This window comes from Eulemur rufifrons, unplaced genomic scaffold (genome assembly GCF_041146395.1).
Source record: "Eulemur rufifrons isolate Redbay unplaced genomic scaffold, OSU_ERuf_1 scaffold_84, whole genome shotgun sequence".
Taxonomy (NCBI): Eukaryota; Metazoa; Chordata; class Mammalia; order Primates; family Lemuridae; genus Eulemur; species Eulemur rufifrons.
In genome coordinates this window covers 353,990-375,531 of record NW_027182866.1, presented here as the reverse complement: position 1 = coordinate 375,531, position 21,542 = coordinate 353,990, and the positions used below count along the sequence as shown (strand labels likewise).

General features: G+C 68.7%; 2 protein-coding genes across 6 annotated transcripts; both read left to right on the top strand.

Annotated features, from left to right (window-relative positions):
- The first annotated feature begins 560 nt into the window (after window positions 1–560).
- Window positions 561–5,334, top strand: MXRA8 (matrix remodeling associated 8). Of its 4 annotated transcripts, XM_069464708.1 has the most exons (10): window positions 592–657; window positions 2,184–2,207; window positions 2,331–2,648; window positions 2,740–2,841; window positions 2,918–3,388; window positions 3,605–3,760; window positions 3,941–3,980; window positions 4,059–4,135; window positions 4,236–4,316; window positions 4,541–5,334. In XM_069464708.1, exons 1-10 carry the CDS (start codon window positions 609–611, stop codon window positions 4,564–4,566), a joined length of 1,344 nt encoding a protein of 447 aa, XP_069320809.1. In that variant the 5' UTR covers window positions 592–608; the 3' UTR covers window positions 4,567–5,334. The 4 variants fall into 4 exon arrangements, with proteins under 4 accessions (XP_069320810.1, XP_069320809.1, XP_069320807.1 ...); XM_069464706.1 differs by having other exon boundaries at window positions 4,236–5,334; XM_069464707.1 differs by having other exon boundaries at window positions 4,218–5,334.
- Window positions 5,335–7,998: 2,664 nt separating this feature from the next.
- Window positions 7,999–21,321, top strand: DVL1 (dishevelled segment polarity protein 1). 2 transcript variants are annotated; one of them, XM_069464694.1, is made up of 15 exons: window positions 7,999–8,258; window positions 13,824–13,893; window positions 14,090–14,211; window positions 14,325–14,428; window positions 14,641–14,779; window positions 16,459–16,552; window positions 16,622–16,691; window positions 16,771–16,910; window positions 16,991–17,067; window positions 17,154–17,221; window positions 17,357–17,434; window positions 18,119–18,250; window positions 18,357–18,524; window positions 18,594–18,800; window positions 20,068–21,321. In XM_069464694.1, exons 1-15 carry the CDS (start codon window positions 8,089–8,091, stop codon window positions 20,439–20,441), a joined length of 2,013 nt encoding a protein of 670 aa, XP_069320795.1. In that variant the 5' UTR covers window positions 7,999–8,088; the 3' UTR covers window positions 20,442–21,321. The 2 variants fall into 2 exon arrangements, with proteins under 2 accessions (XP_069320795.1, XP_069320793.1); XM_069464692.1 differs by having other exon boundaries at window positions 17,357–17,509.
- The last annotated feature ends 221 nt before the right edge of the window (window positions 21,322–21,542 follow it).

The window sequence follows — 21,542 nt, the reverse complement described above, 5'->3', positions numbered from 1 at the left end:
CCCCCTGGCCGACTCCTTTGGTGACTGAGCAGCAGTGCCCACCACAGATGCCCCCCCAGAGGAAGGCACGCCAGGTGGTCCCCAGCCGAGGGTCAGAGCCGGCAGAGCCTCCCGGCCTGCAGAGGTGGGACGGGTGCCGTGGGGAAGGCGGCTGCTTTTCTGCTGGCCTGGAGCAGGCAGAGGGGACAGGACCCTGCCCTCGGGGCGGCCAGGCTGCTCACGTGGGAAATGCCAGATGTGGGGGCCAGGAAGTCCCTCTCCCTAGAACCCCAGCCCCGAAGCACCCAGGAAGGGTCTCAGATGTCACAGACACGCCCACAGGCCATCAGGGGTCTGCACCCTCAGGCCCTCTTGCCTCTCCCCAGGACCTGCCTCGAGGGGCTGGGCCTCTCCTCCCACCCTTCTGGGGCAGTGCCGCCCTCCCGCCAGGACAGCCAAAGCTGGGGAGGCCCAGGGCCCTGTGGAGCCAGAGGGGGCGGGCCACAGCGTGTCGACAGTCCAGGGCTCCGTGATGTCATAGCGGGTGCTCAGGAGGGGGAGGGGGTCCGGCTGTTTTTCTGGAGAGTTAGAGCCGAGTGAGACAAAGCCGCCGCGGCTGGGCCGGGGCCATGGAGCTGCCGTCCCGCGTCCTGCTGTGGAAACTTGTGCTTCTGCAGAGTGAGTGCCCGGGCGCAGGACGGCCGGGGGTCTGGGCGAATTTGTGTCTGGTCCAGCTCGGGCCAGGTGCTGTGGGACAGCCCCAGCAGGGAGGGAGAAGGGGGTGGGGGACTTGGAGGGAGCTGCTCGCCCTGGAGGGTGTGAAGTCCTCAGACCTCAGCCAGACTTCCCCTCCCAGGGTGCCCGAGCCCAGAGGCCAAGAAGGGTCTGGGTGGGGGGCTGAAGCAGTGGGGCACCTCCTGGGGTCCCCACCCCCACTGGGGCTCGAGGGAAGCCCCTCAGTTCTGTGCATCTCCCAGTCACAGGGAGGGGAGTGGGCTTGGGGCTTGAGGGGGCCTTAGAACTCTGGAGCTTGCAGGGTCTGTTACAGCCCCCTCCCAGGCCCCCGGAGCCTGCCCGGCTGGCCTGCTGACCCGGCACATTCCTCCGGGAAGCTCCCAGGCACTCAGCCACATCTCTGGAGCAGCCTTTCCATGTAGGACCTTTAAGACAGCAGCGCCCTGCAATGGCTAGGAGAGCGCACAGCGGCAATAAGGACTTTAGGACAGGCCCTGGGGGACAGGCCCTGGGGGTGCACGGCACACCTGGAGGAGCCGTGGAGAGAGAGGGGGACCCGTGGGCCAACCCCCGCATTGGCCCAGGGTGTTACCCAAACAGGCTTCCTGAGGGAGCTCCAATTGGTGGGTCTAAAGCATCAGGCTCAGTGGAGCCCCACTGTGACCAAGGGGCCACTGCAGCAGGTCTGTCCAGCCCATGTGGCTGCAGCCAGCTGTCCCCGAGGGAGGTGTCCCCAGGGCGTGGCTGCAGAAGGCAGGTGTCTGGAGCGGCCCCAGTTGTGGAGCTGGGTGTGGGGCCTGTAGAACTGGAAACTGTCCGGGTGACAGCCCTGTTTCCACGTGAGAAAGTCCAACTTATGGTCAAAACAGACGCCGAGGCAACCTAGAATTATAAGAATTCAGCAGCAACAAGGGCCGCTGGGGTGGGCAGGGGTCACTCCCCACGTCCAGCCTTGCTGTGCTTCAGGCCCCTGCCTGGGGAGGCTCCGGGGGCCCCGCCCTGAGCCCTGGGTGTGGGGCGAGGCTCCCAGTGCTCGGAGCACAGGGGCACGTGCTGCCTCTGGGTGTGTGGAGCCCCCAGAGCCAGCCCGGGGTGCCACTGTCGGTGCTCTGGGTGGACTACTGCAGTGATGGCCACCATTCCTGAGCATTGGCCCTGGGGACACCTACACACTTCTGTATGGGGTCCAGTCCTGGCCCACCTCTCACCCCTGCTTCCCCACTCCCAGAGGGCAGGTGCGGTGCCCACAGCCCAGGCAGGGTGGCAGTGAGGGCTGAGCGGGCCTGTTTGACAGGCCCCCCACCTTGTGTCCTCTGCGGCAGCCTCACTCCCTACCTGCTGGTGGGCCTCACAGCAGCCACATGGTCGAGGACCACGGGAGGGACCCAGGGAGCCAAGTGGGGGTTCCCAGCAGAGGGGTGAAAGGGGTGCAGAGGCTGAGGCTGCCCTTCTCCTTCCCCCTCTTCCAGGCTCTGCTGTTCTTCTGTACGCAGGTGAGTGACCACCCTGCCCCCGGGCTCCCTCCCACACCAGTGCCCTCCCATCTTGCCAGGTCCACCCTGGGCCTGTCCCCTTGGGTCCCACCCCTTCCCCTCTGACTCCCCCTGTCCCACCAGGGCCCTCGGGGCCCCCGAGCGCGGGCAGCTCCGTGGTGTCCGAGTCCAAGGTGAGCTGGGCAGCAGGCTCCGTGGCGGTGCTGCGCTGCCAGAGCCCGCGCATGGTGTGGACCCAAGACCGGCTGCACGACCGCCAGCGCGTGGTCCACTGGGACCTCAGCGGCGGCCCGGGCGGCCCCGCGCGCCGCCTGGTGGACATGTACTCGGCGGGCGAGCAGCGCATGGGCGAGCAGCGCGTGTACGAGCCGCGCGACCGCGGCCGCCTCCTGCTGTCGCCCTCCGCCTTCCACGACGGCAACTTCTCGCTGCTCATCCGCGGTACGGGGGCTCGGGCCGGGGCCGGGGACTGGGGCTCCGGGGGCGCGGGCGGGACCGCGACGCTCACGCGCGGTTTGCTCCCGGCGCGCAGCGGTGGAGGAGACAGACGAGGGGCTGTACACGTGCAACCTGCACCACCACTACTGCCACCTCTACGAGAGCCTGGCCCTCCGCCTCGAGGTCACCGATAGCCGTGAGTGTGCGCCCCCGCGGCCCGCCCCCGCCGCCCTACCCGGCCCGCGGGCCGCTGACCGGCGCCCCCTCCGCAGCCCGGGCCGCCGGCGCGTACTGGGACGGCGAGAAGGAGGTGCTGCGGGTGCAGCGCGGCGCGCCCGCGCTGCTGACCTGCGTGAACCGCGCGCACGTGTGGACCGACCGGCACCTGGAGGAGGCGCAGCAGGTGGTGCACTGGGACCGGCAGCCGCCGGGGGTGCCGCACGACCGCGCGGACCGCCTGCTCGACCTGTACGCGTCGGGCGAGCGCCGCGCCTATGGGCCACCCTTCCTGCGTGACCGCGTGGCGGTGGAGACGGACGCCTTTGCGCGCGGCGACTTCTCGCTCCGAATCGACCCGCTGGAGCCCGCCGATGAGGGCACCTACTCCTGCCACCTGCACCACCACTACTGCGGCCTGCACGAGCGCCGCGTCTTCCACCTGCGAGTCACCGAGCCCGCCGCGCAGCCGCCTCCCAGGGACTCGCCGGGCAATGGCTCCAGCCACGGCGGCGCCCCGCGCCCAGGTGCAGGAGGCCGCCCCGGGACCTGGGGATGCGCCTTTCCTGGGAGGCGTGTTCAGCGGGAGCCAGCCTGGCCCTCACCTGCGGGACTGGCGCCCGGGAGGGGGCTGCTCCGACCCGCTCGTCCCTTGTCCCAGGCCCACGCGGCGCAGCAGCGGCGGCCTGGGTCGGGGCGCCCCGCGGAGGGTCCCTGACTGCGCCCTCGCTTCGTCCCCGCAGACCCCACGCTGGCGCGCGGCCGCAGCGTCATCAACGTCATCGTGCCCGAGGGCCACGCCCACTTCTTCCAGCACCTGGGCTACGTGCTGGCGGTCCTGCTGCTGTTCATCCTGCTGCTGACCACCGCGCTGCTGGCCGCGCGCCGGCGCCGCCGAGGTGCGTGAGGGCCGGGCTCCGCGGACAGGGCAGGGGCCCGCTTGGAACCAGGAAGCACTCCCAGGCCAGACTCCAGCCCTGACCCTGCGCAGAGAGCAGCGGGGGTGCAAGATGGGGTCCTGGGGCTGGGAGAGCTGGGGAGGGGGCAACACTGCCCTCAATCTGAATCTCCTTGCCCAGGTTACGAATACTCGGACAAGAAGCCAGGGAAGCCACAGGGGTGAGTGGCCCTCCCCACCCTCCTGGGAACCAGTCGGCGCCCGCCCACTGCGGTAACCACCCACCACCCCCTCTCCAGGAAGGACCTGAACATGGTGGAGTTTGCTGTGGCCACAGGGGACCAGGCTCCTTACAGGAGTGAGGACATCCAGCTCGGTGAGGGGCTGGGACATCGAGGCACAGACTGGCTCCCAGGCCTGGTCTGGGGAGGTACATCTCTGGTGGGGGAGACCTGACCCTGCTCTCCCTGCACCAGATTTCAAAAACAACATCCTGAAGGAGAGGGCTGGGCTGGCACACAGCCCCCCGCCCGCCAAGAACATCGACTTAGACAAAGGTGAGTGGCTGGGGGCACGTTCCCAGCCCACCCCAGAGCCCTGCCATATCCCATTCTGCCCACTCCCGGGACCCCCAGAGGCAGGCACCAGCCCGCCCCATGGGCAGGAGCCCCCCACACACCGTGGCTCCCAAGCTGCTGGAAGTCCTGTGGAGCATCTGCCCTGAGCTTCCCACTGGGGAGAAGTCAGAGGACAGATGCCAGCCTGTCCCCTTGGCTTCCAGAGTTCAGGAAGGAGTACTGCAAATAAAGTGACCCCGGGCTTCTGGCTGGGCCAGCAGCTCTGTCAACTCCTGTCTGTCCACCTCGGGGGACATTTCCTGACCCTCATGCAGCTCACCTGGCCCCCTTCCAGCGGCTGGTCCCGCTTTTCTGGAACTTGGCCAGGCGCGGAGGCCACCTCCACATCCCTCTCCCAGGGACTCTGTGGCAGTGCAGCCACTGCCCCGCCCAGATCACTAGTGGCTCTGCCGCACAGCCTCCGTGACGGCCCCAGGGGCTGGGGCAGGAAGACACTCTTGAAGGGGGCTCTGTCAGAACAGGCAGCCCATGGGGAGCTGGGGTCAGCCTCAGGGCTGGCACTCCCACTGCCACTCCTCCGGGGAGCTGCCTGCTGCCACTGAGTTCCCAAGCCCTCCCCACTGCACTGTGCGTTACTCAGAGCCCCCAGGCCATGCTCTGCTCTGCACGGGGACCTGAGGATCAGTGAACTCCAGGACCCAGGCTAAGGCTCCTCTGTGTTGCTTTGGGCCCCCGGGGGCTGCCCCATGGCCCTCTCTGCTCTCCACTCCTGCTCCAGCTGTGCTCTCCACGAGCTGTCCTGACAGTCACTGGGCTCCATGTGACTTTTGACCCTGACACCCTTCCCTTGGCTCCTCCCTGGGCTGGAGTTGGGGGCTGGGGCCTCATTTGGCTTCTGTATCCGCTGAGGACCCGGGAAGGGGTGAAGACAGTTCCGGGGTAGCCTGTGCTGCCACTCCTGACACCCCACATTTGCTCCTGCTGGTGGAATTGCTACCTTCACAATAAAGGCCACATCGGTTTTTAGACTTAGCCCCAGGTGTGCCTCTGAGTCTCCCCCTGCCTCGCAGGGAGGGGGCCAAGTCTGGGCTCTGGGAACCCGCAAACGCTTTCCTCACCTTCCTCACCTTCGTCTGAAGTTCCACTGTCCCCACCCCTTCCCTTGAGTGGGAAGTCTGGGTCTGTGTCCTCTCAGGGCCAGTGTTCTGGGGAGGGAACATTGAGCCAATTCTGTGTTGCGTACTCCTGGTTGTGAAGAAGTTTCACATCCTCTTCTTTTTTAAAATTTTATTTGTTTATTTAGAGATGGGTCTCACTCCATCGCTCACACCGGAGAGCAGTGGTGCCATCACAGCTCACTGCAGCCTTGAACTCCTGGGCTCAAGCAATCCTCCTGCCTCAGCCTCCCAAGTAGTTAGGACTACAGGTGTGAACCACCACACCCAGATGATTTTTCTTATTGTTTTTTTTAAGAGGTGGTGTTTTGCTACGTTGTCCAGACTGGTCTCGAACTCCTGGGCTCAAGCAATCCTCCCACCTTGGCCTTCCAAAGTGCTGGGCAGATCTGAGGGTTTACTTGGACAAGGGGGAGGGGAACATGCCGGTGGCTGAGGACAGAGAGGGGAAGCTGTGTTAGTTCAGGCCTCTAGGATGCAGGCACCAGGTGGGAGGAAGGGAAAACCCGACTGGGCAAAAGCTTCAGATTGGGGTGCAGGCCTGACGCTGGGAAGGCAGAGAAGGAGGGAGGCTCGGGCAGAAAGTGGCCCAGACTGCAGGGCAGCTCCAAGTCAGTCGTGGCCAGGCCACCACGGGGTCCAGCACTGGAATCCTTTCCTGCTCAGTTGTTGGCTGGTCAGGCTGCATGGTCTCGGCACAGAGGAGGGGTTGGATTTGGAGGTGGGGAACAATGGAGGACAGGAAGGCTCTTGGCTGCACAGACCAGTGACTCAGGTCTGCTTAGTGGAACATTTCCTCACCCCTGACCCCATGCTCCAGACCCTCCCGGGATAGGAGGGGCAAGAGAGGGTAGAGGTCACCCGCAAGGACCCCATGGCAGCAAAGGTGGGGCAGGAGGCTGGTCTGGGGAGGCGTGGCTTGCTGAGGGATGCACCGCCCTCCCAGTCCAACGACCTCTGGCCCTTCCTGTAAGGGCTCAAGCTCTGACCACAAACCCACCCCTCCTGGCAGGGCTCCAGCCTAACCTCACCAGGGGATTGGCCTCAGGACTCTGGCTGCCAGCCTCTCTCAGGCTAGGGCTGAGCATCAGGTGGGAGCCTGAGGGCAGCTGTACCAGTTTCTCCTCTGGTTTGTGCCTGGCCTGGGGGATGCAGGTCTGCCTGGTGAGCTCTCAGGGCAGGGGCTGTCATCCTCCTTCCCTGGGCCCCAGCAGAAAGCCCTCTAAGGTCTCCCTGCCTGGCTTTCTCAGGTGACCTCTGGGGAAACCAAGGCCCGAGAGGAGAAAGTGGGTAGACGAACTGTCAGAGGGGCTGCTGAGTGAGTGGTGCAGACTCCTGCTGGCCGTCCCCAACAGAGCTGAGAGGGATGAGGTCAGGACCCTCGGCCGGGGATGACTTCCGTCTCACCTCTGGGTCCTCCACTCAGGGCTGGGGCCGACTCACAGGGGCGTCACCCACCCCATCTCCCCATCCTGCAGCCTCGCCTCCTCACTTTCGCAGCCTGGGACTTGCTCTAGTGGCCCCAGCTCTTCCTCCAGGAGTGGGGGCAGGAGCAGCGAGTGGCCGGCCCTTCGCAGCCTGAAGGCTGCTGCTGGGGTCTCCTTGCCCTGCGGAGGGCCCCAGGCCCGTTGGGTTTACTGCTGGGACAGAACACCTTGAGCCGCTGCCGTGCTTGGACACCTCTGTACACACCTGCATGTACCCGTATTCACGTGGTCCGTGGGACTCAGCAGAGAGGGCACGAGTTGGGCGCTGCCGCGGGGCACAAAGTGACCCAGTGTCCCCGAGTACAAATGTCCCCAACTTCCCACGGTGCCCCCGCGGCCCGCCGATGTGACCCCCAAGCCCGGAGTCCCAGGGAAGCGCGGCGGACGCGAACCCCGCCCAGCGACACCGGTCGGGGGCCGCCAGCCCCAAGGCTCCAGGGCGCGGCGTGGTCCAAGCGACCTTCCTTCCGGAGGGCGCCACGCACAGGGGGCGGGGCTTCCTGGGTCCCTCCACCGACCAGGTCCGTCCATGGCCCGAGGGCCCAGGCCCGCGCGGGACCGCAGTCTCTACGTGGGTGGTGGGAGCCCCGCACGCCCGGCCAGGTGGCTCCGCGCCGGGGCGAGGGAGGGGACGCCGGGAGCCAGCGGAGCGGACGTCACAGGGCCGCCCCGCCCCGCGCGCGTGCGCAGCTCCGCCGGACAGCGACATCGGCCCCCGCGCGCGTGCGCAGCTCCGCCCCCGCGCCTGCACCGCCCCCCGCGCGCCCCCGTGACGTCAGCCCCGCCCCGTCCGCTCTCGGGCGCCCCCCGGCGGGCCGCGCGCTCAGGTCCGGCCGGCGTCCCTTTAACTGCGCGGCCCGAGGGGGCGCGGGCGGCGGCGGGGCGGGCGGCCACGGGCGGCCACGGGCGGCCACGAGCGCCCTCCGTGCTGCGTCCCTCGCGCCCCCCGCGCCGGGGGCGGAGGGCCGGCCGCGGGCCGGGGCGGCAGCCGGGGGCGAGCGGGGCCGGGGCCGGGGCGGCCGGGCGGGCGGGGCGGCCCCGCGTCGAGCCCCGGGCCGGGCCTGAGCGCGCGGGCTGGGCGCCGCCGCCATGGCGGAGACCAAGATCATCTACCACATGGACGAGGAGGAGACTCCGTACCTGGTCAAGCTGCCCGTGGCCCCCGAGCGCGTCACGCTGGCCGACTTCAAGAACGTGCTCAGCAACCGGCCTGTGCACGCCTACAAATTCTTCTTCAAGTCCATGGACCAGGACTTCGGGTCAGTCGGCCTGAGGGCGGCCGCGGGCCGGCACCTGCGTGCGGCGGGCTCGGCGGGGAACCCGCGGGCCGAGCGCCCGCCCGAGCCCGGAGCCCGAGGGGCCGGCGCCGGGGCCTGGCCCAAGGCCACCCCTCGCCGGAGTCCCCCCGGCCCTGTCAGGCTCGGGTCTGCTGCATCCCTTGTGCAGGGTGGGGCTCGGGGGCGGGCCGGAGGTCAGGGGGTGTCGGGGAAGGAAGGGGGGAGTCTCCTAGTTGGCACGGCGGAAAGTGGGATGGGAGGGACAGAGACACCCATAGATCTGTCAGCTGGGGTCTGCAGACCGGCTTCCCTCGGCGCACCCCTCCGGGGTCTCTGTGACAGGGCAGAGGTCAAGGTTCACTGGGGACCATGGAACTTCATTCCGTCCGTCCCTGCCCTGAGGTTCCTGGCTGTTGGGCTTCTGGCCCTACTGAGCTACACAGCACCTGTGTTCTGGGGAGCAGCCCAGGTCATCTGCCGTTTGGGGGCGGCTGGGTCAGCCCCTCCTTGCCAGGCCTCGATGGTGGCCACCCCAGGTGAGGGGACCTGCTACTTATGCTATGCTGGGCCCTCTGGGACAGTGAGGCTGGCAGTCCGCTCGAGGTCTGCCCTGGCACAGCCCGGGGTAACCTGAGCCCCCAGCGCAGCAGTGCTTGGCGGGGTTGCTCAGGGCCTCGTGGGCCCAGCAGGTGAGCCTGGCCACCCTCAGGCCAGCCGGCGCCCTTGTGTGTGGCTGAGTCCCGGGACTTTGACATTGAGGCCATTTCCTGGATTCTGTGGTCGCATGGCTCCTGGGCAGCCCCAGGCCAGGTCAGGTTTGGGCTACTCTGTGGCCCTCGGGGGCTCAAGGGACGGTTGGACAACTAGACTGTCTGGCCCCCCCACCCCACCAGGTAGAGGCGCAGAGGGGAGGGTGCATCCTTGGCAGCCCTGCCATGGCCTTCCCGCTCGCCCAGGCTGCGTCGGGGCGGGAGGGGGTGTTTCCTGTACGAGTCGGGCCCGGCCCTCCCCTTGGTGGGCATCTCACAGCCTCCTTGCTGCTCTGGGCCTGGGCTTCTCTGACTGTGAGTGGGGTTATGTGCAAGGGCACTTTTGTGTTTAGTTTACTGTGCCAACAAAAATCACCCAAGTCGGTGACGCTTTGTCACAAACTCAGGCCCTGGGAAACATGGAGCAGGGAACGTGCCCAGCCCTCCGGTTGCGGCCCTCAGGCCATGTCCTGGGGTGCATCCCAAAGGGACCCTGCCTTCTGCTCCTGACACCCAGTGGGGGCTGTGCAGGAGCAGAGCCAGCCTGGCCCCCAGACCTCGTGCACTCCAGCAGAGGCTGTGCTACCGGGCAGGGCGGCAGGACCCGAGGGTGCCCTGACCTCGAGGTGGGTGGGCACATCTGGGTCCTGAAGTAGGACTGAGTGTTGTGGTGGTGTTTGGTGGGCTCGGGTAGCTGGGTGTGGGGCAGGGGACTAGGGCTGCGTAGACGCAGGACTTCAGGAAGCACAGACTTACAGAGAGCTGGGAGGCAGGGGCCGAGCTGGGCTGTAGGGATTGGGACGCTGTGGGGACTGGGGGTGACACCAGTGCAGGGTGAGCAGGCAGGCAGGGAGCCTCCCTCACTTCCTCCCTGGGCCCCGACTGGTGGCCTCAGGAGCCCGGAGAGGAACCGGCTTCCTTCCTCCCGTGCCCTTGCTCCACCTGTGGAGCGCGAGCGCTGTCCGTTCTGTAGAACGACTTGCTCGGTGGAGCCAGTGCGCTGGGAGAGCAGCGGCTCAGTTGCTCACTTGACTGTGAACTAGAGCTAGCTGGAAGCCCACCCTGGGTGCCAAGTGACTGCAGCCGGGGGCTGGGGGAAGGGAAGGCTGGTCCCAGCTGGGTGGGCGCTGGCCCCCGTGGGATGGGTGGCCTCAGACTGGGGCCTGAGGAGCACCTTGTGAGTCTGGGCCTCCCGCCCCAGCCCCGGGCTGCCCACATCTCTGCTCCTGACCACAGCTGGCCACTTAGCAAGGAAGGGAGCCTGAGGAGTGGCCAGCCCCACTCCCCACGTACGTCTTGCCAGGAGGGTGAAGTCCCTCACCTGTCTCCACTTCCAGCGCAGGTCACAGCTGTTCTGACCCGGGACCCCCAGGGCTGGGAGAGTCCCTAGGCCTGCGGTGGCTGGCCTGGTGGCTGGCCCGGAGTTGCCCGGTGCTGGGTTGGTGGGTGGCAGTGCAGGGTGGGGTCTGGCCCAGCCTCGGGGCCGAGGCAGACGGGAGAGGGTATTTGGCTTGGTCTCTGCTACTGGGGTTGCCCCACCAGTGCCAGGCCTGCTGGACTGGCGCTTTGCTCATCTGCCTGCCTCGCGGTGGCTCCAGCTTCTCCATCTCCAAGGCAGGGTGACCCAGGCCCAGGGGCTGGGGGCTGGGTTGAGGGAAGGTATGGGCCCAGAGCCCTGGTCTCTGGGGGCACCTGGCTGTGGGCACAGGTGTCATGACAGCTCTTTGTGCTCTGAACACTGTGTGTGGGGGCTGCAGGGCAGGGTGAGGCTCAGCCTAGCTCAGGCTGCCTGGGAGAACTCCTCCTCTTCCCTCCCTGGCTGTGCCACCTGGGGTCTGTGGCTGAGCCTGTCTGTGCCTCCCCTGTGTTGGGAGAGTCCAGACAGGTCACCCACGAAGCTCACAGCCAGGGCCCAGCGCAGCCCTTCAAGCCTGGATAGCCTGGGGAGGAGGCACAGAGAGACCCCAGGACCCTGCAGTACCCGCCAGAACGGGCTGGCGGAGGAGCAGCTAGACCTGGGGTCAGGAGCGGGGTTGGGGCCTCTGAGGCTGAGGGCCCTGCAGCACTAAGGCACAGCAGGAGCAAGGACCCCCGACTTAGAGGGGCGCACAGGGCATGGCTCTGCGCCCCCCCATCCCATGCCAGCTCCTGCTGCCGGCCTGCTGCCCCGCCTGCTGTGGGCAGAATGGGGCTGTCGGGCATGCGGGAGGCCGCTGTGGTGTGCTGTGGCCTCTGGGAGCCCAAGGGGCCTCCGTGGGCCCTGCCTCAGGTCAGATTCCTCCCTGGGGCGCGTCTGTGGGGGCGGCAGCCACACGTTCGAGGTCATCCTGCTAGGGATTCTGAGGTGGGGGCAAAATTCCGCAGGGGGTGCCCCTGGGCAGTTTTCCCTGAGGTTGCTCTCCTCCCCGACCCCGTGGCTTCTAGCCACCCCGGAACTTGTCCCTCCTCTGGAGCTCCAGGGGGCTGTGCCGGCCAGTCTGGCCGCACTGGGCTCTCTGACAGGTGCCCAAGCCGGTCCTGGTGCTGTGGCACCTGCTCCGCCGTCTGGCCGGGTGGAGAGAGATCTGGGCCCTCTCTGGGTTCCCTCGGTGCTGTCCTGGCCCTGCCCACCTTCCTCCTGGCCTAGCTGGGTGGGGGCCTGGGGTGCCCCAGTGCCTGACTCTCAGGGCAGGGTAGGACGTGGTCACACCAGTGGGAGGACTTGGGTTCCTCAGTCCGGAGAGGGCCAGGGGCGCATCTGTAGGGGGCTGGGGGGCACAGAGACCTCAGGCAGCCTTGGATCATCCTGAGGCCTGGCTCAGGGACAGGGGGGGCACTCAAGCCACTCTGGATGGTGGGAGAGGGGTGGGGCCTTCTGGGGGAGCAGGCAGGCCCTGCCGTGTGGGTGCTGGGGCGGCTCCCCGGTTTCCCTGCAGTGAGTCAGAGAAGGCTGGGGCTTGGGTGCGGCAGGGAGAGGCCACCAGGCCCACTGGGGCCTCGGTCGCAGTCAGGTTGCTCAGAGACGGGGGCTTGCCGTGGACACCCATCCATTGGCTGCAGCTAGCTGTGCCCTGGGAGCACCCCCCTACCCTGGACAGCTGAGGCCTGGTGTGGGGGTCCCAGCCTTCCCAGGGAAGCTGGCCCAGCTCTGCCGGGTGGGACTTGGGGGGTAGCAGCCATACTGGGGGGTCCGAGAAATGATCCTCTCTGCCCGTTAGGAGGTGTCTACCTCACTATTACAGCCTGGCCCTGGGTGGCAGCCGCAGGACCCCAGAGGGCTGGGCCGGGGTGCCCCCCCTTCCTGGGCCGGCCACTCTGCCCCGTGGCCTGGGGCTGCCTCCTTTGCTCACGGTGGCAGTGTGGGGTGCCAGCTCGTCCAGGGGCTTCCTGCCACCTGCTGCTGCGCAGGACTGGCTGAGTCAAGGTGCCCTGCGGCCATGGGCCCAGGGCAGCAGGCAGGGGTGGCCTGGGCTGGCAGCAGGCCCAGCGGGCCATGAGGCTGCTTCCTGCCAGGTGTGCGTCCAGGCCCGGCCTCCCGGCTCCCGTTTCTTCACTGGGCCCGAGTCCCGGCTGTGGAAAATCCTGCTGTGCTGGGCAGGGCTGGGTGCCAGGGGGCGGGGCACTGGCCCGCCTGGGCCCTGGGAGGCCACAGCCCCTGCCCGCCTTGCCCTCTGCCCGGGCCCAGGGACGGCCCCTGCCCTGCAGCTCCCTTGGAGCCCTGCTGGCTGCTGCCCTCACCCCTTTGAACCCTGACCGTGGGTCACCTGGCCTCCTTGCCTGTTCGCGTTCCCTGACCCTCTACATCCTGCCTGGGTGCCTACCCCCCGCCCGAGTCCACCTACTGGGGGTGGGGTCCGATGTTGGCCAGCGGGGGCAGCGGATGCGGCTTGTTATCCCACAGGGTCCGGCTGCTTTGTGTCCCCGGGTGCCCTTGCAGGTCCTGGGGGGGTCACGGCCCTGAGTCAGTGCTGGTCTAGTGCGTGGGGGTCCGCTTTGTCTCCCTGGCTCGGTGGATGGGCCAGGAGAGTGGTGGGCTGCCCACCTGTGCCCACCCATGGGGTCCGAGCATCTGAGTGTCTGTGTTGAGGGCGGCCGTGAACCAGGCTGGGCAGATGCAGGGAAGAAGCCAGAGGGAGCCCCGTATTGTGGAGTAGGGTGGACATGTGCGTCCTTCGGGCCAGGGACCCTGTGCTGCCGGGGGAGACATGGACAGGGCTGGGAAGGGCAGGTGGGGTGGTGGACAGGAGGCCAGAGGCAGCCGTTGGAGGGCTTGGTGAGTGGGAGCTGGGGTCTGAGTGCAGGGGCAGAGTAGGGAGGGGGCCGACCTGGCAGTGGCCGGGAGGTAGAACCTCATGTGACCTGCATGACCTGGTGAATTTGGGGTGTGGGACAGAGAAGAGCCCACCGGGGTCTTGGGCACCTGCAGGTGGGGATCTGCCACCCCTACGACATCAGACAGGACAGGGGCTGGTGGCCTAGGCAGGGTGGGGGTCAGAGCGGGGAGGACACTGGGGGCTGGGGACTTTCCCAGGGAGCCCCTCACCCATCTGTCTCCCCCATGGAGGCTGGGTCTGGCCCTGGTGGGGAGCAGGCGCTTTTGGCTGACCTTGTGGGCTAGAGGGCCAGGGGTGGGGGGGTCTGGTGTGTGACAGAGGGTGAGGAGGGTCCCCCAAGGGGAGAACGTGCCTGGTGGGGGCATCCACATACTGACGCGTGAGCGTGTGTCAGTCACGCTGTAGTCCAGGCCCCAGGGTGGGGCCCTGTCCTTGCCAAGGCAGGGTCACCCCGGTCGGGGGTCTCAGGCCGCGTCTGCCCTCAGGGTGGTGAAGGAGGAGATCTTCGACGACAACGCCAAGCTGCCCTGCTTCAACGGCCGTGTGGTTTCCTGGGTGAGTCCAGTGGCCTGGCCGAGGCTGCTCCACTGGGGTCTCCGCGTCACCGGGGTTGGGCCTTTTCCTGGGGGGAGGTGGGGGCTGGGTGCTGACAGGCTGGGCACGGTAGGGTTGGGGGCAGGTCGCCTGTGCCCGGGCGCCCACTGGGGCGGCCCGACAGCGGACGGGTGCCCTGAGCGCTCTCCCTCCACAGCTGGTCTTGGCCGAGGGTGCTCACTCGGACGCGGGCTCCCAGGGCACTGACAGCCACGCGGACCTGCCCCCGCCTCTCGAGCGCACGGGTGGCATCGGAGACTCCCGGCCCCCCTCCTTCCAGTAAGGACTCTGGGGGCTGAGCCTGGCTGCTGCTGGGGGAGGGGCTGGCAGAGAGGACCCCCTGCAGGCAGGCAGGTGGCCTGGCCACCCACCCACCGGCTCTCATCCCGCAGCCCCAATGTGGCCAGCAGCCGCGACGGGATGGACAATGAGACTGGCACGGAGTCCATCGTCAGCCACCGGCGGGAGCGAGCCCGGCGCCGGAACCGCGAGGAAGGTACCAGTGTTGTGCCTGCCCAGCCCTGGACCCCAAACCTCCCTGAGACCCCCGTGGTACACCCCAAGTCCCTGCCAACACCCAGTTACCGTCCCCCAACCAGAAGAGGTCCCTGGATAGAGGCCACAGGCATGGCAACCTTATCACGCTGCTGCTCCAGCCCTGCGACCTCCGGGCCCCCCCAGTCAGCTCTCTCCCTACTGTCCCCACAGCCGCCCGGACCAATGGGCACCCGAGGGGGGACCGGCGGCGGGACCTGGGGCTGCCCCCAGACAGCGCGTCCACCCTGCTGAGCAGCGAGCTCGAGTCCAGCAGCTTCGTCGACTCTGATGAGGACGACGATACCAGCAGGTGCAGGGATGTGTCTGCACGAGGCCAGCGTGTGTGTGCATGCAGGTGGCCGTGCTGGCTGCGTGTGTCCATGTCCCCGTCTTTGCTTGTCTGTGGCGGTCTGCGTGTGTGCCTGTCACGCGTGTGGGGCCAGGGGTGCGGGCACCAGAAGAGCGTGGGGTCTGCGTGTGTGCCTGTCACGCGTGCGGGGCCAGGGGTGTGGGCACCAGGAGCGCGTGGGGTCTGCGTGTGTGCCTGTCACGCGTGCGGGGCCAGGGGTGCGGGCACCAGGAGCGCGTGGGGTCTGCGTGTGTGCCTGTCACGCGTGCGGGGCCAGGGGTGCGGGCACCAGGAGCGCGTGGGGTCTGCGTGTGTGCCTGTCACGCGTGCGGGGCCAGGGGTGTGGGCACCAGGAGCGCGTGGGGTCTGCGTGTGTGCCTGTCACGCGTGCGGGGCCAGGGGTGCGGGCACCAGGAGCGCGTGGGGTCTGCGTGTGTGCCTGTCACGCGTGCGGGGCCAGGGGTGCGGGCACCAGGAGCGCGTGGGGTCTGCGTGTGTGCCTGTCACGCGTGCGGGGCCAGGGGTGCGGGCACCAGGAGCGCGTGGGGTCTGCGTGTGTGCCTGTCACGCGTGTGGGGCCAGGGGTGTGGGCACCAGGAGCGCGTGGGGTCTGCGTGTGTGCCTGTCACGCGTGCGGGGCCAGGGGTGCGGGCACCAGGAGCGCGTGGGGTCTGCGTGTGTGCCTGTCACGCGTGCGGGGCCAGGGGTGCGGGCACCAGGAGCGCGTGGGGTCTGCGTGTGTGCCTGTCACGCGTGCGGGGCCAGGGGTGCGGGCACCAGGAGCGCATGGGGTCTGCGTGTGTGCCTGTCACGCGTGTGGGGCCAGGGGTGTGGGCACCAGGAGCGCGTGGGGTCTGCGTGTGTGCCTGTCACACGTGCGGGGCCAGGGGTGTGGGCACCAGGAGCGCGTGGGGTCTGCGTGTGTGCCTGTCACGCGTGTGGGGCCAGGGGTGTGGGCACCAGGAGCGCGTGGGGTCTGCGTGTGTGCCTGTCACGCGTGCGGGGCCAGGGGTGTGGGCACCAGGAGCGCGTGGGGTCTGCGTGTGTGCCTGTCACGCGTGTGGGGCCAGGGGTGCGGGCACCAGAAGAGCGTGGGGTCTGCGTGTGTGCCTGTCACGCGTGCGGGGCCAGGGGTGCGGGCACCAGGAGCGCGTGGGGTCTGTGTGTGTGGGGTCTGTGTGTGTGCCTGTCACGCGTGCGGGGCCAGGGGTGTGGGCACCAGGAGCGCGTGGGGTCTGCGTGTGTGCCTGTCACGCGTGTGGGGCCAGGGGTGCGGGCACCAGGAGCGCGTGGGGTCTGCGTGTGTGCCTGTCACGCGTGCGGGGCCAGGGGTGTGGGCACCAGGAGCGCGTGGGGTCTGCGTGTGTGCCTGTCACGCGTGCGGGGCCAGGGGTGCGGGCACCAGGAACGCGTGGGGTCTGCGTGTGTGCCTGTCACGCGTGCGGGGCCAGGGGTGTGGGCACCAGGAGTGCGTGGGGTCTGCGTGTGTGCCTGTCACGCGTGTGGGGCCAGGGGTGTGGGCACCAGGAGCTGCCTGACCTGGGCCCTACGGTTCCCAGGTTCAGCCTGGTCAGAGTCGGGGGCAGGGTTCACCCCCCCATGTCCCTCTCTCTGACCTCTGACCTCTGACCTGCCGCCAGGCTGAGCAGCTCCACGGAGCAGAGCACCTCTTCCCGGCTCATCCGGAAGCACAAGCGCCGCCGGCGGAAGCAGCGCCTGCGGCAGACGGACAGGGTAGGCAGCCGGCCGGTGGGGGACTGATCCGCTGCAGCCCCCGCCGTGCTCACCCACCTGTCCCCACAGGCCTCCTCCTTCAGCAGCATCACTGACTCTACCATGTCCCTGAACATCGTCACCGTCACGCTCAACATGGGTGAGGCCTTGGCGGGCGGGGGTGGGGGTGGCGGGTGGGCGGGGGCGGGGCCGGTGCCTGCTCACCGCTCCCCCCGCAGAGCGGCACCACTTCCTGGGCATCAGCATCGTGGGCCAGAGCAACGACCGGGGTGATGGTGGCATCTACATCGGCTCCATCATGAAGGGCGGGGCCGTGGCCGCGGACGGCCGCATCGAGCCGGGCGACATGCTGCTGCAGGTGTGCGGGGGCTGCGGGCTGAGGTCGCGCCCGGCCACCGCTGCCGACCCCTGACCACTGTCCCTGTCCCCAACCCCCAGGTGAACGACGTCAACTTTGAGAACATGAGCAACGACGACGCGGTGCGGGTGCTGCGGGAGATCGTGTCCCAGACGGGGTGAGGGCCGGGCGCTGGCGAGGGAGGGCGCCGTGCAGGGCCGTGGGGGCCGCGGGGGCTTTGGCCGTGACACGCCTGTCCCTCAGGCCCATCAGCCTCACGGTGGCCAAGTGCTGGGACCCGACTCCCCGGAGCTACTTCACCATTCCGAGGGGTGAGTGACCCCTGGGGTGGGGGGCGGGGTGGAGGAGCCCGGCCTGGCCTGACGGGCCTCTCTCCTCTCCTGTCCGCTCTGACCCCGTCCGCCCGCCCCCCCTCCGTCACCTGTTGCCACGCGGCGGCTGCCCAGCCGACCCAGTGCGGCCCATCGACCCGGCCGCCTGGCTGTCCCACACGGCGGCGCTGACGGGAGCCCTGCCGCGCTACGGTACGAGCCCTTGCTCCAGCGCCGTGACGCGCACCAGCTCCTCCTCACTAACCAGCTCCGTGCCTGGCGCTCCACGTAAGTGGCAGCTCACGGGAGCCCCCGCAGCTGGCCGAGCCGCGAGGGCCAGGGTCCCCCGCCGTGGGCACTGGTGCCCGTGCGGCTGTTGCGGGGGCCCTGCACACGTGCCGGCTGTCTCCAGCGGCCGGCGCAGACGTGTGTGCGCAGTGTCCGTGTGCCCTTCACGCAGCCTGCTGCACTCGCTCCGTCGGGAGGCGGGGCACCGGGCCGGGGGAGGGGCGGCTCACGCGGCCTCCGCTCCGCTTTCTTGCCGCTAACACGACTAACAGCCCCAAGCTTGCAGGGGAGGGGAGGCCTGTCCTGTCCCGCTGGGCTCTGGTCAGCTGGGTGGGAGTGTCCTCAACCCTGTTTGGGCCCCAGATCCTGACGAGACGCGTCTGCCGGGGAGGGGAATGAAGGTCCAGTCTTCACACCCCCATCCACGGCCCCGCCGCGGGGGTCCACCCTGCAGCGGGTTTGGGCCACCGTCACACAGCCCCCGGCCTGGGCCCCGGCAGCCGGCTCTGTCTGAGGCGGGCGCAGGCCTGGAGTGCGCCGTGGCCTGAGTGTCCTGAGCACCGCGGCTGTCACCCAGCGCCGGGGCTGAGGAGGGGCTGTGCCTTGCAGAGCTGGAGGACACCCCGCTGACGGTGAAGAGTGACATGGGCGCCGTCGTCCGCGTCATGCAGCTGCCGGATTCGGGACTGGAGATCCGCGACCGCATGTGGCTCAAGATCACCATCGCCAATGCCGTCATCGGTGAGCGGCCGTCCGCTGCCCGCGGGGTCGGGGCGGGGAACCGGGTCCCCTCCCCGTCAGGCGGGAGCAGCCGGGGCTCCGCGGGCCTGACCGGCGGTGTGGCCAGGCGCGGACGTGGTGGACTGGCTGTACACGCACGTGGAGGGCTTCCGGGAGCGGCGGGAGGCGCGGAAGTACGCCAGCAGCATGCTGAAGCGCGGCTTCCTGCGGCACACGGTCAACAAGATCACCTTCTCCGAGCAGTGCTACTACGTCTTCGGGGACCTGTGCAGCAGTGAGTGAGGGGCGCGGGGGGCCGGGGAGGGCCCATCCACCCTGCTCTCACCCGCCCTCCCCCCGCCAGATCTCGCGGCCCTGAACCTCAACAGTGGCTCCAGTGGAGCCTCCGACCAGGACACACTGGCCCCGCTGCCCCACCCGGCTGCACCCTGGCCCCTGGGGCAGGGCTACCCCTACCAGTACCCGGGGCCCCCACCCTGCTTCCCACCTGCCTACCAGGACCCCGGCTTTAGCTATGGCAGCGGCAGCACCGGGAGTCAGCAGAGCGAAGGTGAGAGCCCCCCGCGGCCCCTGCCCCCCTCCCCCCCGGCTCCGCCCTGCCCCCGCTGCTGCCGTGTGCTCCCGCTGTGTGCTTGGGCCCTGGGGGGGCTCCTGCGGGAAAGGGCAGGTGCCAGGGAGACCTGGGAGCCAGCGTGCCAGGGGGAAACGGAACCGCGTGACGCGGGGACAGGCTGGACCCCACTTCCCCTGGCGGAGGGGTGGGCGGGGAGGAGGAGTCTCAGGGAACCCGGAGTCTCAGGTGTTGTGTGGGGGAAGGGTGGGGGCTGGTGCTGCAGGTGCAGCAGAGACGAGGGGCGGGAGAGTGCGGTAAAGGGCGTGTGACAAGAGCGGGTGGGGTGGCTGGAGGTGTCAGGCAAGGTGACTGCAGGCCCCAGGTCACGGGAGGATGACCCCCAGCCCCTCCCGTGGTGGCTACAGGCAGCCATGTGCCATAGCTGGGTGTCTGGGGGGTCGGGGACCAGGGGTGTCCGTGAAGAGAGACTTGGAGCAGAGGCCGGAGGCCGAGTGGGGCACAACGAGGCCACGTGCCTGCGGGGTCTGGGGAGAGGCACAGGCCCAGGGGACCCAGAGAAGGATGGGAGAGCGCAGAGGGGCCAGGAGGTGGTGGTGCCCCAGGAGCAGCTGTGTCGGGTTTCTGGACAGGCCCTCGCACCCACTCAAGCCCCCCAGCTGCGGTCAGGCGCAGCCGGCGGCAGGCGCGGTGGCCGGGCAGGGCCTGGTGTGTGACTCGTGCTATCCCTTGCTTTGTGCTGAGCAAGCCTTAGGCTGAAGGACTAGCAGAGTGGACCCTCAGGGCCGGTAAGCCAGGGTCCCGCCCGCGTCCCTCTCAGCATGTCCCTGGTCGGCCCGCAGGCTCCCGCCGCTTCCTGGGAGCCCAGGACGGGCCGAGTGGAGTCGGCCAGGGCCCTGGGGCCGGGTGGACAGTGGGCCTTGGGGCGGGCAGTCCAGGATGGCTGGTGGGAGCTCCGGGCACACGGGGCCCCGCTGGTGCCTCAGTTTCTCAGCTGTAAGACCAGGCCCTCAGTTCAAGCATCGGGGTGAGGTATGGGGGTGCAGAGCTGGCCCCCAGAGTCCCCACCTGCTGCAGCTGCTCCTGCTTCCTGGGAGGTGTGGGCCCTGCCTGTGTCTGCATGGCCACCTGACCCCACCCTGCTCGGGACCACCTGGTCCTGCCCCGGTCGCCTGGCGGTGGCTGGCTGCCTGCAGGTGACCAGGCCTGACCCTGACCACGGCCGCCTCCCCTCCTCCTCCCCCAGGGAGCAAAAGCAGCGGGTCCACCCGGAGCAGCCGGCGCCCGGGCCGTGAGAAGGAGTGCCGGGCAGCTGGAGCCGGGGGCAGCGGCAGCGAATCGGACCACACAGCGCCAAGTGGGGTGGGTGGCAGTGGCTGGCGGGAGCGTCCGGCCAGCCAGCTCAGCCGCGGCAGCAGCCCGCGCAGTCAGGCCTCAGCCACTGCCCCAGGCCTTCCCCCGCTGCACCCCCTGACGAAGGCGTATGCAGTGGTGGGGGGGCCGCCAGGGGGGCCCCCCGTCCGGGAACTGGCCGCTGTGCCCCCAGAGTTGACAGGCAGCCGGCAGTCCTTCCAGAAGGCCATGGGGAACCCTTGTGAGTTCTTTGTGGACATCATGTGACCGACGGTGGGGCTGGAGGCCGAGCTGCGCCGGCGTGCGTGTGGCCGGGCTTAGCGGTCTGGCCGGGACAGGCTGTCGGAGCTGGGCTGAGGGGCCGAGACCACTGCAGTCTACGCCTGGCAGCCCACCTGCTCCTGGGGTCCCCTGGCAGTAGAGCAGGTTGCGTCTGTGCAGACTTGCACGGGGGAGACCCCGTCTCTGTCCCCAGCAGGTCTGATCTGGCCCCTCAGTGTGAGCCTCAGGGCCCCCTGGGCCCCCTGCTGGAGCTGACCCCCCAGGGTGAAGAGGACCCTCGTGGGCTCCACGCCGATGCCCACTCTCCTGCAGAGCTGGGCTCCAGCCCAGTGCCCTCTGCTCACCCAGGCCACGGCCCTGCCCATCTGGCCCAGGCAGGGGGCCGGGCGGGGGGAACTGGGGCCCAGGACCCGCCGGCTGCCTGGAGCAGGGTCTAACTTATTTATTTATTGCCTGGCTGGCGTGCTCTGGGGCAGGCGGCGGCCCCGCCCCGCCCACTGGGAGGTCCGCGTGTCCTGGGCCAAGCGTGAGGGCGGTCGGGCGCAGCAGGGCAGCTGTGCAGTCCACCACTGTGTCTCAGCCAGGGCAGGAGGGGACAGGACCCCCAGGGTCAGGGCACCGCTGTGCACAGCTGCTGCTGGGCTGGGGTCTCGGGGAGATGGGAGGTCAGCCGGCCCACCCTCAGTGCCCTGTCACCGTCTGCCCGCACGCGCCACGCCTTCCTGGCGTCTCCGGCCCCACGCCTGCGCTGTAGATATTGTATCAAAGCCCCAGCGTCTGCGTAGTTAACCTAGCTGCTTCTGTGTAAATGCTGCTTCTGTGTAAATGCTATTTTAAACACTAAAAAGCGTTTAATTTTATGGGACTGGCGTGTGGCCTGTGTCTCCTCTTTGACGGCCGCCTTAGGAGACAGGGCGTGGGGGTCCGTGCAGCCTCCCCACAAGGCCCTGCCCAGAGCTGCCCCCAGGGTCAGCCCAAGCCCTGCCCAGGGCCCGGCTGGGTGCTGTCTCTGCTCCTGCTCGTTCAACGCTCTGTCCCTGGTGCTGGCTGGCAGCGGGGTCCTGGCGGGCAGTTTTCTGTCCTTGG

Coding starts and splice junctions, on each gene's coding strand:
- MXRA8 (XM_069464707.1), top strand. CDS start 609: ATGGAGCTGCCGTCCCGCGTCCTGCTGTGGAAACTTGTGCTTCTGCAG. Junction 2,649..2,739: donor CTTCTCGCTGCTCATCCGCG/GTACGGGGGCTC, acceptor CCCGGCGCGCAG/CGGTGGAGGAGACAGACGAG. Junction 3,389..3,604: donor CGGCGGCGCCCCGCGCCCAG/GTGCAGGAGGCC, acceptor TCGTCCCCGCAG/ACCCCACGCTGGCGCGCGGC.
- DVL1 (XM_069464692.1), top strand. CDS start 8,089: ATGGCGGAGACCAAGATCATCTACCACATGGACGAGGAGGAGACTCCG. Junction 16,692..16,770: donor CACCGTCACGCTCAACATGG/GTGAGGCCTTGG, acceptor CTCCCCCCGCAG/AGCGGCACCACTTCCTGGGC. Junction 18,251..18,356: donor CATCGCCAATGCCGTCATCG/GTGAGCGGCCGT, acceptor CGGTGTGGCCAG/GCGCGGACGTGGTGGACTGG.